Source organism: Vanacampus margaritifer, chromosome 12 (genome assembly GCF_051991255.1).
Source record: "Vanacampus margaritifer isolate UIUO_Vmar chromosome 12, RoL_Vmar_1.0, whole genome shotgun sequence".
Classification (NCBI taxonomy): Eukaryota; Metazoa; Chordata; class Actinopteri; order Syngnathiformes; family Syngnathidae; genus Vanacampus; species Vanacampus margaritifer.
Window position 1 is genome coordinate 16,368,230 of NC_135443.1, and position 19,328 is coordinate 16,387,557.

Consider the following 19,328-nt stretch of genomic DNA (forward strand, 5'->3'; position numbering starts at 1 on the left):
AAACCACTTATTTCGAGCCTTGATGTGTAAAGACAGTAAAGGAAAACTCAATTTATGGAGTGGAAATGATCTGTGGCACAAAGAAGCCCTGAAGATAAATACAAGGAGATTGATTGCCACGGAGGAGGCCATGAGGTGTCTCTGGGACAGGCATGCTTGTATTGTAGCAGAAAAATGAAAGAAAATGTGCATAGAAAGATCCACCACAAAGATAAATGTGTAGACCCCTCAACAAAAAGATAAAAATGAAAAGCCTTAGCAAGTACATCAAAATCTCATTTGCTTCACTTTAAAATTCTGGTGAAATATTTTCACCTAATTTTGTTCTGTCCTTAGCATGTTGTATCTATTTATGGTTAAATGGTATAAACTACAGACAAAATAAATACAGTACTTGCTTAAAGTTAAGGTTAAGTCAGCTATATTGGATGTTACCCTATGTGTACATAATGCATTGGTGGAGACTGACATACACACATGAACAGACCACATATGCTTTGGACTCACTAAATAAATAATTTAGAATGATAAATAAAACATCACAATGTCTTCAAATTAAAAATCTAAAGCTTTAGGAAGAAGAACAAAGCTGCTTGTTTGTGTTTAGCTGTGCGGTGACTTCACCCAACAGCCAACACAGGGCGGCTCACGTTGATGCTGACCCAAATGCTCATTTGTTCACCTGACTTCACCGCATACAGTCACAGATCAACAATTCCTCCTTTGACGTGCAACACAAACACGGCACCATGAGAAATGCGCTCATTTTGCTTTGGATGAGATCAACATTTTGCATGCTTTTCCACCTTGGTTTAAAAAAAAAATTGTACAAGTAGCTAGTTTTGTGATTCAATAAAATATTTATTTTTGTCTCTATAATTTATGAATTACCAAGAACTGAGTATTTTAAAAATATATATCAAAACATAGCTTGTTTTTGTTTTGTCTTATCTGTCTATGAATGTTTCCATTAGCTTGATAAACTATTAGAAAATAGTAGGCCTGTTGCAATAATTATGTAATAGACTAATGAATGTATAGTAATCAGAATTTCAGTCTATATAAAGTGTTTTATGCAATTTTACTTTGAATATACATTCAATGGTATTCAAACCTAACCAGTTAGTTAGTTAGTTAGTTAGAAGACAGGATTTCCCATGGAATTTTGTCAGAAGAACTCATTATGATGGAATCATTCATGCTGCCTCATATGTCAAATTTTCATCTGAGTATTTCTTGTATGTTTTCTATAAACCATAAAATAGGTCTCCCAAAACAGAAAAAAAAATACTTAGGCATTACGAGAATACAATAATAATAACTTTCTGATTTTAACCAAAGGATGATTCCTTTTTATTTTAATTGTGATGAAAATATACTTGATTTGTGTGTGTGTGTGTGTGTGTGTGTGTGTGTGTTACTGAGGTCAAATGCCAAAGAAAGGAATTAAGTTAGAATCATCGACTGCCTGACATCATACAAATATTACGGGCAAGACACAATTGCTATTGTGAACATTTCACGATACTGAACTGATATGTGGGAAGGCTGGACTCAAGCAACAGAGTGGTCATCAATCTTCCATGAACATGCTGATGTATCCTTGAGCAGGATACCTAAAGCCCAGTTGCGCCTATTACCTTGGCCGTAGAATGAGGCATGAGGTTACACTGTAAAAGCACTTTGATTACCTTGAAGAGATAAAAGCACCATTCAAATCAAATCCCTTTTCTTGTAAAATATTTCCTAATGACTTATTCTCACTTCACAGTGAAATCCTTTCTTTAGTCTGATTAACGTTGTTACATAAAGGTTATATTTCCTGTTTTGCAGACCCACCTTGTGAAAGAAAATCCACTTGTAATCCAAATCCATGCAGAAATGGAGGCATATGTGAGGAGACTCCCAAAGGTCTGGTGTGTCATTGTCCTGAAAGCTTCAGGGGCCTCTACTGCGACTCTGCATTCGCCGTTGATTGCATGTCAAACGCATGTCAGCAAGATAAAATTTGCAGTGCAGGAGAGCATGTGAGGACTTAATTTCCCTTATTTGTTTTCCAAAGCACATGGCAATTAATATATGATAGTCACTTGAAATAAGATCAAAAGGCTGCACTCAGGCGGCAGCAATTAATATTTCCTCCTGAAGATGAGCAAAGAGAAAGAGTTGTTGCTACAATTTGATTGAATTATTGCATATATATTCAAAAGGCTGCTTGAAATTGCCCTTGTGGTTATTGTTTGTTTTTTATGTATGCTCTATTTTTTTCCACCTTCACTGGGAACTAGAGATGTGCAGAGGGAGGTGCTTTAGATGTTCTGGGAGCTGCCCCTCTTCCCCTTGATGCACAAAGTGCCCTTTTGGGTCATTTCATGTTAAGTCACACAGTCTCCCCAGTGACACCTCTTCCATTTGCCTGATTTTTTGTTTTATTAGTGCCTTATGATGTCAAATGAAAGAATCAGATGTTTGAGCCTGCTAGCTCAAACGATTTTTGAGTTATGACCCTTCAAATTTTGGGTGTCACGTCCAATTTGGGGATCTGGGAATTGCCCACTAAATTTTGGATCCTATTTGTGGGTCCACATCTTTTGTAGGTACAGACCTGTAAATTGCTATTGCAATCTACTGTATGTATTCTGGCCATCTAAATTTTTAAATTTTTAAATTTGTAAATTTTTAAATTTGTAAATTTTTAAATTTTTAAATTTTTAAATTTTTTAATTTTTTAATTTTTTATTTTTTAAATTTTTAAATTTTTAAATTTTTAAATTTTTAATTTTTTTAATTTTTTAATTTTTTATTTTTTTAATTTTTAAATTTTTAAATTTTTAAATTTTTAAATTTTTAAATTTTTAAATTTTTAAATTTTATTTTTATTTGTTTTTTTTGTTTTTTAAATTTAATTATTATTATTATTTTTTTTAGATATTTACCCTATAAAAGTGTGTGGGTGCTTTAATGGCACAATTTTCTTTCAAACTTTCCAAAGGTACAGTAGGGCTCCAAATACGGCCACTTGACAATAATGACCATGTGGGCATGTGATAAAGGGAATAAACTTTTTACCCCATCAACAGTCACATTTCATCAATATTTTGAGCCAATAAGAACTACCAATTCCTTCACTATGAACTAAGCCATATGGTAAGTCAATTGTTGTTTTAACTGCCTATTCATATTTCTGGCAGTAAAAATAGATCCACATACACAGAGCTGATCTAATGATCCACAAACAAACGATGTAAATTGAGTCAAACTATTAAGTGTTGAGAATGTGGACAATTTATGATTAATTGGTAACGGTAAGGAATAAAGTGGAGTGAGTCGGTCGTTATTGTGAAAAGCCCACCGACAGAGAGAGACAGCTTACTCACTCCGTGACCAAGCCCTATAAAAGTGTCCTTTGAGAGACATTTCTGTCTGTGAACATTCTGCAATGTCATTTTTTTCAGAATGTCTTGTAGTAGCAACATCACAACATGTGAAATGGCTTACATCTTCAATCGTCATGTTGCTTTCTCACAACATCACCTCACACAAAACATGTTGCTCAGTTTCCAAATTGTATTACTATTGGGACATTTGAAATCTGAGGTTCCACTTACTCTCATAGTAATGTTAAACTGTGTACAATTTACTAATACCAATAACAATTTTGGATTTCATTCCAACATTGACAGAAGGAACAATTTTACCATTAGAGAAAAAGATAGCGTTCAGCCATGTGTGAAATCAAGCCTTGTTTTCACATGACCTGGTTTGTTCTTACCCTGTGTGCAGGCCTCTGAATGTGTGTGTGCAGATGGTAAAGTGGTCCCAGCATGCAAGAGTGGGCGGCGGAACGTGTGCAGCCCATCACCGTGCCTCAATAATGCCACCTGTGTGTCCAGGGGACGTGATTATGTGTGCAGGTGAAACACAAAAAACACACACAGCGATCTAACTGCTCTTTCTTTCAAACTGCCTGGAAATACACATGCTGGATACAATTTGGTCAAATTTTGTCATCGCCCTTAAATGTGAGCACAATTTATTTTTCACTTGAATACTCAAATAGCAACCTGTGGTGATTTTCAAAATATATTTTATAACAATGCTTGCTAAAAGATTTCCTGTATGTGTCCTTAAGTTTTTAAATGTTTATTTATCTGCCTTGTCAGCCGCCATTATTCCCCCCCCCAAAAAAAATATTTAATATCGATATATATAGATATAAATATTAGTAAGCGTGCTGTTTCACAAGTTAACATCTTTCTTTTTAATGACAAACATGGCACTGTTTTTTATTTTGTCACTCAACTCAAATTGTTTAATCAATAGCTAAAAAAAAAAGTGCATCCTCTGGCAGGTTTAGAATAACTAAAGTGTTCAGCTGTGGCCAGGGGAGGACTGGGACAAGGAAAAAATAATAAATAAATAATATGTCATGGCATTATTGGCTAAGACCAGTTCCTCATTATTAGTGGAGCACAATGTAATTTATCTATGTGTTCCATGTTAGGATGTATTTCGCAGTTAGTCTAAATTATTTTTGTAAAGTGTATTATGTAGTATCTATAAGTCTTAATTATTATTAATATTATTAATTATTTAATTATTTGTATAGTATATTATAGTATAGAGTGCAGTAATTTGAGATATGAGTGTTTTGAGTTCTGAGCTTTGTCACAGAACAAATTAGACTGGTATCTCAAGGCATCACTGTAAAAGAATGGAAGATGTTTTCACTCTATCAGAAAAAAACAAAGCCATCCAAAATAGTGTACTGTATATTATAATTATCGACGGAATATGGACTTTATGCTCTAAAATCCTCACATTCTGAACAAAATGCATTGTTGATTTTTCTTTTTACAACTAAATGTGAAGCTCTTTCAATATGTACTCTTTTGAGAACAGTAAAATAGAACCTGACATGTAATGGTCTTGAAACATTTCTTTCATACAATAGCACATTGTTCTTTTAGATTAGAATGTTCTTGTAGGTAGGCATTCTTCTTCTTTATTACATTCTTCTTGTAGATTACATTATTCCATTCTTTTCACCCCTGCTTGGTAGATGCTTATCAAACTGCAATCATATGTTCATGTTCAGTACAGCGATTAATAGTTCTTTGTAGAGCAGTTGAATAATACTGTACACATTCAAGCAAAATGGATAGTTTCATGAGGAGGGGAATAAAGTTTTTTAGACACGTGTTGCAAAATGTAAAACGTTTGTCTATAGTCACTTGAAATGCACCCCCCCCCCCCCTGCCTTTGCAAGCCTAAAACCATGACAAAGCCCTCTGCAGATTTATAAATTCCCATGATCTAAATCAAATACTGTACTATAGATTGGTCAGAAGGAAATCAATTCGTAAAACTCAATAATAAATATTAATTTTAATAAAACGGAATTAGAAGATCTACACTCACTGTCCACTTGATCAGTAACATCAGATGAATTCATAGACTCCATACCATTTATATATAACTGCACATGCTGCATCAGAATGTTTGACAAACACTTTCATCCGTACACCAAAGTAGAAATGAAATGTATGAGTCCAGACACGGTGTAAAAATATAGCTTGTTAGCGCCTGAGGCTTTGGGTGAAATGATTTTCTGACACTCACCTCCTTTCAACAGATGTCTGCGGGGCTTTTCGGGGAAGAATTGCGGAGAAGTAATTGACTACTGCCGCCTGCTCAATATCAACTGTCTAAATGAGGGATTGTGTTTGAGTGTAATTGCCGGATATCAGGTGAGTAATTCAATGTCTCGGTCATAATCAAATACTCAGAGGCCCCAGAAATATGTCTCATGTTGCACCTGCAAGGATTATGTGAGCTCCTCTAATACGACATTGATTAGTTTGATTGTGACAGATGCTTCAAATTAGCTGAATATGAAATGTTAATAAAAACGGTCTTTAGCGTCTCTGGAGCTGAAGCCCCAAATGCAACAGCCACATGTCACATGTTCATTCAAAAGTCATTCCATCTGACTCATATACCGTAAATCAGCTCACACAAAAACAATAACAAAAAACTGTCATTAATTGGAACTAACAAGTAAAATGGTACAATCTGTCTACACGTAGCACTAATCTAATTCTAGGCCATTAATCATGAAATGTGCATGCATTGCATGACAGGAAACCTTCTGGTTTCATTTGCCTTTTTTTGTGCACTTTTCACAAACATCTACATTTTCATGACACCCTTTACAGGAACCAGGGGGGCGGAGCACAGTAACTGGGGCATTGCAAGTGAATTCGCTGTTACTGTTGACACATTACACCAGAACTAGGTATAAGACGGGCATATGTGATAACGTTCTAGAGTGATTTACATCCTACTTGGCAAGCAGGACTTTTTGTAGTCTTGGTTGATCTGTGTCCCACTGTCGTATGGTGTTCCACAGGGTTCCATGTTGAGGCCCCTGCTGTTTTTGCATTTTGATGTTGTTTCATTTTTAACATTAGGTTGGCCTGTACCTTGCCATCTGTTCATTTTATTTTGACTTAAAGATTCACACTGATGTCAAAAATATCACAGATAAATACACAAATGATCTGATTGTGGCAACTTTAGCACAATCTTGGGTAAAGTACACAAATATTTTTAGCAGATGATTGACAATAAAGGACAAATCTCACTGAAATGAGGCACACCACTCAAAAATTGACTGGCTAAATCAAGTTGTGACATATGCTGATTACAATGGAAGATATATGGACACTGCTAGTGTTATTTGGTTACATATTGTTTAAGTTTACTTACACTATGGTTTTACTGCAGTGTATCTGTACCCCAGGATGGATGGGAGAGTTTTGTCAATACGTGAGCAATGCCTGCCTGATAAAAGCCAACAGATGCTTGAATGGTGCCACATGTATTACAACAAGCCAGATGTCGTCTCCTCCGCAGTACAGGTGCAAATGCCCAGATGGATTCACAGGTGAGATAACGTTGTCTTAGCTGTCCTCAACAACATAGCATATGTCATTGATTTAAGGAAATCAGGAAGATGCTTACAAAAAGTTTGAATCTAGAAAACATTGTACCATGAAATGTTATTGAGTATATATAAGACAGGATTGTATGCATTTAAAGCGGTCATGCCAATTCAGTCCATGGCATAAGCTCTGTGTCATTAGCTTTGTGGCAAGAAAAATCCAAATTTGTGCACATGTGATTTTTTTTAAATTTATCTAGTATTTCTTATAAATATCTTAAATGAAACGTGAATTGAATGTTGACAACATTCCCACAAAAAGTCCAACAAGGACTTTTAGTCCTCAACCGTATCTTACCATGACTTACGTAAAGCCAAAGGTTGAGATGGAACATGTGGAGGACACATCTACCTATTTAGCAAGTGTCTTTGACCTCTAGTAGTGTAAATATATCAAACTGAGGTCAACATTGTTGTGGAGATTTAGGTTCTTGCTGGCATGTTCGCAACAAACGGTGATTAAGTGCCTGGAATGATGGGCTTGCGACCAGCTCAAGGTCTGTTCTGTCAGTGACTTTTTACCTCTAACCTCATTAAGCAGGTGGAAAATGCAGATAGAAAAAAAAAAACAATAAATCACCACACAGTTTGAGATATGTTCTAGTTTACCTCAGAAGTTTGACATAAGCAATAAATAACACTAGAGCTGCGAGCAGCTATAAAGGGCCCTCGCAACCCGGGCCACGTTGGGGTACTTGCACGTCGGGGTACTGGATCGTTGCGGTACTGTTACATAGGACAAGGACCGTCTATAATGTAAATGTTTTTGCAATGCCTTGTGTGTGCAAAGTTTCATTAAAAGGCCAAAAATGACGAGCAATTCCCAAAATAAAATCAAAATGGCGGACTTCCTGTTAGGTTTAGCGTGTGGCTACAAAATAGTTTTTTGTAGGTCTTGGGCTGATAGGTATCCCTCCCAATTTTCACAAATCTAGCTGAATCATACAATCGGAAATGCTTCATTAAAATGTCTAAAGGGCGCAATTGAGCCATTGCTTGCAAATTGCACAAGAAATCCCTAAAATAATCATGTTCATGACAGATCTGATGTGTGTGCAAAATGAGTTTTCTCCCATATTTAGACCAAAAAAAAAAAGCTAAATTTTTCTTTGCAAACAATCCATCGCTACAGCAACAGCGTGCGACAAAATAAAAAGGTTTCAATAACGTTTCATCTTAAACATCTTAAGGTGAAACACACCAAGTTTGAAGACAATCGGTTACATTTTATTGGAGGAGTTTGTTCAAATATAACCCCTATAAAAGGACCCACAAAAAATGGGGACAAATTGAAAAGTAAATCAAAATGGCGGACTTCCTGTTTGGTTTAGCAATTGGCTCCAAGAGACTTTTTTTGTACATTGTTGGCTGTTTTATATGCCTCCAAATTATTATGGTGCTAGGTGAATCGTACAACTGGGAATGCATCGTTAAAGAGGAATTTTAGAATTCAAAATGTGATGCCCGCCTCTGGGGGACTTCCTGTTGGGTTTAGCACATGGCAACCAAATACTTTTTTTTTTACAACGTGGGCTGTTACATATGCCTCCAAATTTTCGTGCCTCTATGTGCTTCGTACAACCAGGAATGCTTCATTCAGAAGGATTTTCTTTCCTTTGCAAACAATGTATGCCACGGCAACATTGCGCAACAAAATAAAAAGCTTTCAATAACTATTCATATTCAACCTCCTAAGATTGAAGACGATTGGATACATTTTGCAGGAGGAGTTCGTTAAAATAAGTCCCCTTATATTATATTTGTACCTTGAGGGCTGTTCCATATGCCTTCAAATTTTGGTAACTCTAGGTGAAATGTACAACCGGGAATGCTTCATTAAGTAAGAATTTTGAACTCAAAATTTGATGTCCCGCCTCTGGGATACTTCCTGTTAGATTTAACATATGACACCAATAGACCTTTTTGTAGGTCATAAGCTGTTACATGTGTGTCCAAATGCTTCGTTAAGTAGATATTGTGAAACTCCAAATTTGATGCCTCGCCCCTGTCATATAGTTTAGCAAAAACTGGAAAAAAAATTATCCGATGTTGTCCTAGGTGTTGAGATGGTACAGCCCAAGTTTGAAGTCAATCGGGTTGACCGTGTAGGAGAAGGGAGCAAAAGTATGACCCCTGTAAATATGCGAAATTGGACATTTAAATACTCATACCTCACTTCTACTGTTCATTTCAGGTTACAGCTGTCAAAGTATTTTTTTTGTTTGTCTGGATGTGCTACAGGTGCCACCCAATTTTCGTAGCCGTAAGACAAACGACGTTAAACTTTTGTAGGGGGTGCTACAGGCCCATTTTTGTGTACTCGTGTATGGCGACTTTAAAAGAAAAAATAATAAGAAGAAGAAGAAGAAGAAGAAGAAGTCGCTGCTCGGGCCCTAATTATTGTCTATAAATGAGATGTTTGTTCTCTTCGCAAACCGTTTTGATAGAATGTCATGCTTACAGTGGAAGTAAGCATAAATCAAACACAATCTTTTGAATGATGCTGGTCAACATTCTATTTTAGTGGCTGTTTAATGACCACTGATGAGGGATCACTAACTGAACTTTGCACGTCAAAAAGTGTTAGAACGACATTAGTGTCTTGTTACTTTCAATCTGAGTTTGCTATACTGTATGCTCTTCTTCACTTTTCATTATTACTCTCTCAACAATTCTCTTAAATTTGCACAGGACTGTGGGCTTTTGAGGTATGCTGACATCTCGTCCAATATACAATAGACATTTCACATGAACTCATGCATGTTTTAACCTATGAAGTTTTGAACTGTTGCTGTTAGTGGCACATTTTTCCTAGGCGAATTCTAACCTTAGCCTTGTTCAACTTAAGACATTCAACTTAATGTACCTGCTTGTCATTTGAAGCACTGTTGTCAATACTATATTATATACTATTTAATCTGGCAAAACACTTCTTAATTAGCTATCAGTTTGGAACATGGATAAAACGTGAAAATATAGCAAGCAGCCTGTAAAAGAAAAGAAAAAAGCAATACAAATCCAGAGGGGTAATTATGCAAAGTCTGAATCATGAGTCATGCACATCTTTAAATAAGATGGAAATGAAGACATGATAATAATAAAAAAATATATACAATTATTATCATTATTATTCTTATTATTATAAGCCTGAATAGAAATGTCATGCTGTAGTTTCAAAGTATCATCTATTTGGTCACAGCTGTGTTGTCATCTGCCATTATGCAGAATTATGTATGAAGAGCTGCGCTAGACAAACTTTGTCAAGGAATATGTTGCTTTCAGATGAACTCATTTGTCATGTTACATATCTTCAAAAGCCCATTCTGATGTTTTTTCATGATTCATTTCTACCCTCTGTGTTTCTACTATGCTATTCAGTATGCTGCCATCTTAGATTTGCTTCTGCTTCGTTCACTTCATAATGTTATATTTGAACAGCATAGACAGTGACTGACAATATACTGAGTAGATTCCTGTAGAAGCATTCATACGGCATTATATTAGAGCTGACAAACTATTGCATTTTTAAATCAGATTAATCACACCTTAGAATTTGGATTAATCACAACTAATCACGTAATCAAAAAAAGGCTTCTTATCAACAATTTTTGCCCCCCAAATTTGAAGAGCACAATGTGTTATATAAATATGTGTTAATTCTTTCGACATTCAATATTATATCTTATGTGTTTTCAAAATTTGTTGATCCACTGCACACTCTCATCCTTCTCTTTTTTTATTACGTTAATTATTTGCATAATTTAAATAAAAAGAAAAAAAGACCCTAGTAGTTTGACATGAACAAATATTCAGAACGTCATATGCAAACATTTCTTAAATGCTTTACTTTAAAGCTGTCAAGCTAAAGGATCATCTGCGGTCAAAATTAATAGTTAATACATGATTAATGTAATCCTTTTTTGTGATTAATCAATACATATGTATAAAAAACTACACCCCTGTGTAATATATATATATAGGGGTGTAGTTTTTTTTTTTTTTCATGCACATAACTGCAGTGCATTTCCCTGATCTAGCGTTAAGCCCTGACACACTCACCTGTCAGCCAGATAAGCCCTTACATAGCACTACACGGACAAGATTTTCCACTTCTTTTTCCCTGCTAAAATCTGTTCCCTCTTCAGTAATAGAAAATTGTCTCTTGCACTATGGCAGGTCTTAGTGACTGATAAAATTCATAATTTTCCATCATCTTGGGATTATTATTTTTTTTGCCTCTTGAATTTTCGAGCAATGCAGCATAAAAAGACCAATTTAATTTCATGCACTGCCTTGAACCCCCCCCCCCCAACACACACACACACACACACACCTCTCACTGTATTCTATCATAGTAGAGCATAACTCTGGATGCACTGCTCAATCCATAGTATGGAGGTTTTATTTAGTAAAGATTTTATTTTATTTTCCACACTTGAACAGTGTTGGCGTAAATTATGCTGACCTCGTTCACAAAATTTAAATCTGCTGCAACAGACACATTTTTTTTTCGTTTTTGCAATCTCTACAGTTGTGATCTGTAATTTACTTTTAATTTTGTTTGGATGTAAATCAAAAACATGTAATGTCTTTATTAAATTCTACAGACAGTACAACAAGTAAACTCTATGGCTGCATGAGGTAGTGTTAATTTTATCAGCCATTTTTAAATTGAGTCTCAGTTTTATTCCAGTTTTAATCATGCCTGTTAATTTTTAACATATTCAGTCAACCTCATCCCGTTGTTATTTAGTAAATTTTTAGTACGCTATAAATCTAGCATTTTAGTCTTTATTTTAGTCCAAGAAAACTATTCGTCTGGTTTGAGTCAACAAAAACTGTCAACGTTTTAGTCTAGTGTTCGTCACATCAAATTTTCTTTTATCTTTTTGGTGAAAAACAACTTGACACACAATTACGATATATCAAGAAGTGGTCAGCCCATGCTATGAGCTAGTAAATTATATATATTCATATATATATATATAATTCATTGTGAGAGGTGTGCTGAATGCTCCATAAAACTATTACATATATACAGTATAAACAGGATGATGCGGAGTTACCATGGCAGACATTGTTGTCCTTTAATATTTTTCAAGATACGTATTATTGGGTAGCAGATGAACTGAGCTAGCAGCTGCAATCCCGGCTGATTTTAGGCGAGACTCTGTACTTGTCACAAATCAATCACTGGACACAGGTGAACACTCTAGCACTGGTTGATTATGCAAACGCTACACAGGAAGGCCTGAGAGAAGATTCAGGCTGATTTGAAAATAGCCAAACTCAACTGTGAAGCAGACATGCTAGTCACATACTCCACCATGCTGCCATACCTTGACTCAGCCTTGTTACAATGTCAACATTATTGCATGACTGATACATTTACAGTTACAAAGTACATGCTCTTCCTAGATGTGTATGCAGAAGCAAAGCTGGTCGTGATATCAATCTTTGCCATTCCGCTGTTACATGAAAGCGCATCTGTCATGGGAGGAATTTTTTCGTGCCTTCTATTATTGATGAGGGAGCATTTTGAATGAATAGCCTGAATTGGAAGTACACCCTCCCTCTACTGACAGAGCGCGAGAACACGTCCGTTTCTGAGCTTTAGCAGAGCAACAAATATTCATCAAGAAAACTACCCACCCACCCCTGGCCGCCAAGCAGTTATCAACCTTTTTCTCAGTAGAGTTGCATTTGTCCTCAAAGTCATCAAAATAAAATGTAGACTTTGTTCACTCTCCCCTTTAATCCAATGTACTTTTCAGACTTTCCCTTTATCTATAAAGTGGCCCCGGCCTTTGCATAATATCCATAGCAAAATGCAATTAGCATTTGAACAATCATAAAGGGATCTGAGTGTTGTTAGAAAGGATCCAAAGATTAAAAAACAAACAAAAAAACAATACTATGTATAAGGTTCATAAACTTAAAACCATGGCAAAGAAGATTTTATAACGGTAGTTGGAATCTTGTGATGGTAAACAGCTGTAGTATTATTTGAAATGCTGAAAAAAAAAAAATTTGTTTTTTTGCTCAATCATGATTCATGATACACTGTAACAAGGGAATGTGATTTCTGAAGAAATTGTGTGTGAAGGCTGTGACGCTGAATGAAAAATTGAGGAATGATGTTATGAATGATGAAATGATGTTAAATGATGTTAAATGATATCAAAAGATGTGGAATGACATACAATGACTGGGAATAAGCTTACCATGTTGAAATTGTAGTGGTTTGATTTGGTCAAAAAAATTTGAAAGTGGAGGAGAATATATAGAAATTTAGAATTTTGGGCTTTTACAAATTTTCAGAATTTGTCAATGGAAATGATAAATGAGATTGTATTTTGTGAAACAGTTGAAGTTGGAATGTTTTAAATCACTCAAGAAATGTTAAAGAAGGAGGGAAAATGCAGAAATTGTCTAAATATGGGAAATTTTGAGCGAAAAATGTAGACATTTTTGGTATGTGCAAATATTTGGCATATTGAAAATCGTTCCCGAGGTGAATTGAATGATCTTAACATTTTTTAATTTCAAATGGGAACATTGTAAAACGTTTTAAATGAAAGATACTTTAGGTAAAGTAAGGGAAATATACTAGTAGTAGGTACTAGTACTAGTAGGTACAAGTATTAGTGAGTAGTAGGTACTACAACAAGTGACTAGAAGGTACTAATAGGTACCAGGTATTAGTAGGTAATAGTAGGTACCAGGTACTAGTATGTACTAGTGGTTGCTCAATTACTAGTAATAGTAGTACTAGTATTTGGGCGGGAGGCACAGGCAAGAATCTGGGCTGTACCTAATGGTTTGTCCAAGAGTGTATTATGCTCTTTTTTTTCTAATATCACCTATGAACAGAGACATTTTAGTTGCATATTTGTAATTTTTTTTTTTCTTTCTCAGGAACACACTGTGAAACTGAGATCAACAAGTGCCACTCCAATCCCTGCCGGCATAATGGCACATGTTTTAACTTGGTACGACACTATGAATGCCAGTGTCCCACAGGTATGTCGTTTTTGCCAAAGAGGCCTTTGTGCATAGATATCGACATTAGCTATAGTGGCAAGCATTGGTGCAGACCTTTTGCACTTGTGTGCAGTGAATTAAGCCTCTGAGTCTTAGCCAGGGACCCTCTGGCCTTTTCAGTGTTCACAGAAAACCTACGGTGATTAGCCTTTGCCAGTGGCATCCCTCAGCTAAAACACAATTTGCCTGAGGAAAATAAGCTGGGGAAATCGACATGATTAAATTCTGCATGTATTAAAGATTTTTTTTTTTTGACACATAAACAGTTACTACCGCTATGTCATCACAACTTCCATTTTTATTATGGCCTACCGTGTGCAAGATTATGGGGGAGCGTATCCCTGATCACTCTGACAGGTCATAGGCCTACCTGGACAAATCAACCATTCACACTCGTATTCACAAATATTGACACTTTAGTTAATTTAAGAGTTTAGCTAGGTTGAAACAAATTACATAAATAATAATAATTTATACAAAATACACCATGTTTTTTGTAAGCTAATTATAAACCAAATTCAATATGGATACAATCTTCGAATTAACTTTTTATGCGATTTTGTCAGAAGATAATAGAGAAGCCACATAAGAATAGGTTGAAATTCTGAGTACAGAGATTGAAACGTGTGAGAAATCAGCGCAAGCTACTCTTCTGTTTGGCTGCCTCCTTGCAGAAATAATTAAAATGTCTTCACTTTTGAGGCAGCAATGAAAAGCCTGGAGTGCTCCAGAAAACATGTCTCTGTTTAACAATTTTGGCCCATGATTGACAGCAGAAAGAAATCACAGAGCTCATTAACGGACTTCAATAATGCATTGGAATTGTGCTAATATATCTTGAAAGTCCCATCAAAATAATTTTCCATTAATTGCTTATTTTGCCTCACCGGCTGAGACCTGAATTTACATTCACAAAATGCAAAGTGATGGAGCCCTCACGAGGGCTGTGTGTTGTTGGCAGGGCACAGTGAGTGCCTGGCAGTTGCCTCGCTCCCTTTAATGGAGCTTTTTACTGAAGGTAGAACAACGCTTTGGGTTGCGCATCATACGCCATAATATTTTTTGTATTTTTTTTGTATAAGAATTTACCTGACTGGCAGAGTAAGGGTTCTACAATGAATGCTACTGAATAACATACATTTGCTCTGAACATCATACATTTTGGACATTTCCACTCTAAATGATGAATAGAGTAACGATTGTAAGCTGATAAAAGTTCAGATGGAAGCACACTCATATGTTAATTTATTTTGTTCAGGCTTGTACTGTCCTTGACGCAGCCCTTCATACTGAAAGGGCCTGAGATTTGTCTCAAAGCTGTACAGACGAGCAATAAATTCAGGAAATGTAGTGGCCACTGAAGTCCTCACAGACACGTTCATCTTCAATTCCACACAAAAACAGTATTCCTCTACAGCTAGAAGGACCAGCGTGACAAAAAATAGCCTTGTAATAATTGTATCCCACCTGCGGAATCTGCTATTATTTTAGAAAGTTGCATCCTTATACAGTAGGTCACGGATATGGATCACGGTTACAGTTGCTATTCGAGATCTCAAGAAAATGTGAATTTCTTAAATGCTTCAAGTGATTATTTTCCTCATACAGTCACACATGAACATTGAATTTAAGATGACCTTTTTAGAAGCTGACAGTTTTTTTTTATTTAGGAAAATGCAGGTTACCAGAGATGAGCGCGTCAGTGAATTTTGAGCATCCGTCATTCGTCAATCGTCAACAGTTGGCCCACCCTTCCGTCCTTGTCAATTCGTCAATATTTCAAGCCGAACAAAATTATAATCATCAATCCGTCATTTGGCATTCCTTAGTGAAATGGGTGTCCTTCAATGTTTCCGTCATTCGTCAGCAAATTGTCAATGAATGAATGCCCATATTCGTTACTTACCTGGTTATTGAGGATTACATTGACGGCCGAAAACCCATTTCTGGCAATCATTTTTCGAAGCTTCCCGTCAATCGTTAATCATCAACAAAATGGCCGTCCGTCATTGACTGATTGACAGACCTTCCTCTGCAAGTTACACTGAGAATAAAAATATAAATAATATATAAATAAATAGAAATCGGCTATCATTTTGCAATCATTGACAACTGCTAACTCCCTGCTAGATGCACAATATGGACCTTTTGTATAAAAAGCTTTTTTTGTGTGAATAATGGTAATTCAGAGCAAAATTATAATCATCAATCCATCATTCGGCATTCCTTAGTGAAATGGGTGTCCGTCATTGTTTCCATCATTCTTCAGCAAATTGTCAATGACGGAATGCCCATATCCGTTACTTACCTGGTTATTGGGGACTACATTGTTCACTGACATAACACTAACGTACAGTATACTAGTTATACATGGACATCCGTCTTTTGCACACAAACTGGCCTTCTTGTCTTTTCCGCCACAACCACCATAAGCTCTCTTTCTGCTGTTTTTGCAGCCTGACTTAATCCTCAATCGGGAATCCCTAACTCTCTGAGTAAACTGGTGCTAGATGTGTTCACACATCCATGGCAATGAATTTCCACAGGGTGAACTTTCTCCAGCCTAAATCTCATCTTTTATCTCAGTAAACCTAAGCCTCTTACACTCACACGCTTCATCTGTTGCATCTCCTCATGGTGAAGTCCCACAAAGCGAGTTCCAGTTGTAAGAAAATAGACCTCTGGGTTCTGGACACCACTGCAGAGTAAAGTCTGACAACATGTCTAGATTTATAAGTGGCTGGCTTGTAAGAGGATGTGTTAAAGTCAAAGTAGTACACCGTAGGGTTGTATTTTTCTTGCGTTCTATTTTTTCCCCTTTATTGTGGTGTCATTTGGCATTAAGACTGGATCTTTTAGATCCACTGCAGTTAAGTATTTTTTTTTTAATCTGTTGGCCTCACTATGTCAAGAATTTCCCCATACATCATGTCTGCAAGTATCCCCCAAAAACCATGGCTGTGCCCGTGCAGTACTAAATCAATGCCCTCTCATGGTAGTTCCACAAAAGGTTAAGCCTTTTATTATGTTCGGATTGTCAATGGTGAATCCACAAGAGCCCTGTATGCACAAACATGACAGAAATGCTGTAGGGGAAACCACATAATTTGCTAAGATATTGCTATATTTTCCCAAAAATTCAAAGTAGCTAAAATGTAGTGTATATTTAATGCAATATCCTAATAAATCGTTATGAGAAGAGACTGCGCTGTCCTAGTATAATATTTGGTATGTTCAGACCAGCCACCATTCCCGTGCCTTAATGTTGCCTTAAATACTGTCTGTAGTAAACAATCCTTCCTTGCAGGTTTTCATGGCAAGAATTGTGAATTGGACATAGATGCTTGTGCGCTTAACAGCAAATGTCCACCAAAGACTCAGTGTTTGGATCTTGCTGATGGTCTGAAGTATACCTGCCGTGTGCCCTGCCCCTCAAACCTTCAGGTGGGTCAAATTTCCACTCCTTTCTCATGTCTCCTTTTTGTTTCAATCTAAGAAACTTGGGGCACTAATTAGTGATCCGACAGACTTCCCGTTCCATCTCCGTTTGTTGGTCATTGTCATTTTTTTGTATTTCTCGGATTGGTTGTGCCTGTGAAGACGAATTCCGTATTGACTAATAAATCTGATTATGATTTCATACGTGGTTGTCTGCAGCAGCAGAGTACAATAGCGGTTAGCTTATCTGCCTCAGTCAGGTGATCTCTTAGAATCTTGTTCTCTTTGGAACATCTCTGTTTGGACTTTGCATGTTCTCTCGTTGGGTTTTCTCTTCGTACTGGACACCGGTCTCTCGCCCAAAGTCAGCTAGGATAGGACCCAGGCACCCACAACTCTAATAAGGATAAACTATGTAGGATGAAATATTTACAACCATCAAAGCATTTTTGGGGCGTATAATCTCTCAGGGCTGGTGACAGTTTAAGGTTTGAGATGATTTATGGTATCTGATTGCCTCACAGTTGAGTGACTAGCAGCCAGTCCAGGGTGGACTCCACGTTTCACCTTCATCTGGGAAAGGTCCAAGCCCCTACAAAACCCTTCCCATTATAAGTGAATAAAATGGTGAACTATGGCGATAGTTAACAAATGGGAGCACCTTTTGTAATGTGCGGTGGCTGATCGGCCATGGACGGCGCAGAGGGACAGCCAAAACGGGAGAGCAACTGGAAATCTACAGGTTCACTTTTATTAAATATAAATAAAAAACAGTGGGCTAGGAGGGGGCTAGGCGCCACCGCGTGTTACAATAATCGTGCCTTCCCGGCATAAAAAACATTCACAGCCAAAAAAACGAAAAATAACATGCCCACTAAAACAAAGAGGCGCCACCCCGCGGATTGTTACACTTTGTTTCAGTGTTGTTCAGTTGTGAGTTTATTATCACCAACGATGAGTTACATTTTTCCCAAACATGTTTTCAATGTGTGAAATACAAGTCATGTGATATTTGCAATATGTAGGTGCCAGATGTCATTCATTGGGCTCAGTACAAGTATTATTTTCATCCAGGTTGTCCGGTTATGTGAATTCAAATTTTAGGGAAAACATGGAAATGTTGAGGGAAGTGGCAGCAACAGATTAACTGCATGACTATGCAATGCATTCATATTTTTGTTGATTGTGTGGAGATTTGTTAACCAAGCGTTCATTTTAACTCTATTAGTAGTTAGCTACTTGAAGCAATGTTTGGGGCAGGCAATTTTTACACGATTATACAGGGGGTTGCAAAATCTTTTTTTATTTTTTATTCTCTGTATGACATCCAGACATGTATGAATCCTTGATGAGGATTCGTAACATCCATATGTTTAAGTGCCTATCTGTAGTGCACTACAGAAACATGAAAGAGAGGAGTGGGGCTACTTCAAATAATTATGAATTTGTGTAGCAGGGCTAGTGCTGCATGGATTGTATGCAAACCTTCTAGAATATATAAACATTAATACGCTATGGCAGGCATCCTTTTTTTCCCTCTTTTTGTGAGCAAGCTCTCGGGAGCTTTTGCCCTCAGTGGTCATTGATCTTGTCTTGTAAGACATGATTTAGATGCAACGTGAAATAGCAAGTGAATACAGTATAAAACACGGATCAGTATTCATGAGTATCATGTCCCAGTAATGAAGCTCATTCTCAGGCTGCCAGGAGGAGGAAATGATTAGAAGCTGTATTGTGAAATAATGACACGATTCCTGACCTGGGGAATGTAAGATATTATATATAATACAAGAGAAAGTTACTTCATGTTTTCAAATGCCATATCTATCTAACCACTGTC

At 36.6% G+C, this 19,328-nt stretch overlaps 1 protein-coding gene across 3 annotated transcripts in view; it reads left to right on the plus strand.

Annotated features, from left to right (window-relative positions):
* The window catches only part of eys (eyes shut homolog), a 206,369-nt gene that overhangs the window by 26,935 nt on the left and 160,106 nt on the right, over window positions 1–19,328 (plus strand). For 2 of the 3 annotated variants that reach the window (XM_077582976.1, XM_077582977.1), the window contains exons 4-9: window positions 1,834–2,027; window positions 3,784–3,914; window positions 5,636–5,750; window positions 6,790–6,949; window positions 13,925–14,029; window positions 17,358–17,494. In XM_077582976.1, coding sequence (XP_077439102.1) covers window positions 1,834–2,027; window positions 3,784–3,914; window positions 5,636–5,750; window positions 6,790–6,949; window positions 13,925–14,029; window positions 17,358–17,494 — 842 coding nt within the window. Of the gene's footprint in view, window positions 1–1,833; window positions 2,028–2,987; window positions 3,148–3,783; window positions 3,915–5,635; window positions 5,751–6,789; window positions 6,950–13,924; window positions 14,030–17,357; window positions 17,495–19,328 lie in introns of those variants that run through there. The other variant, XM_077582978.1, reaches the window with a different exon arrangement.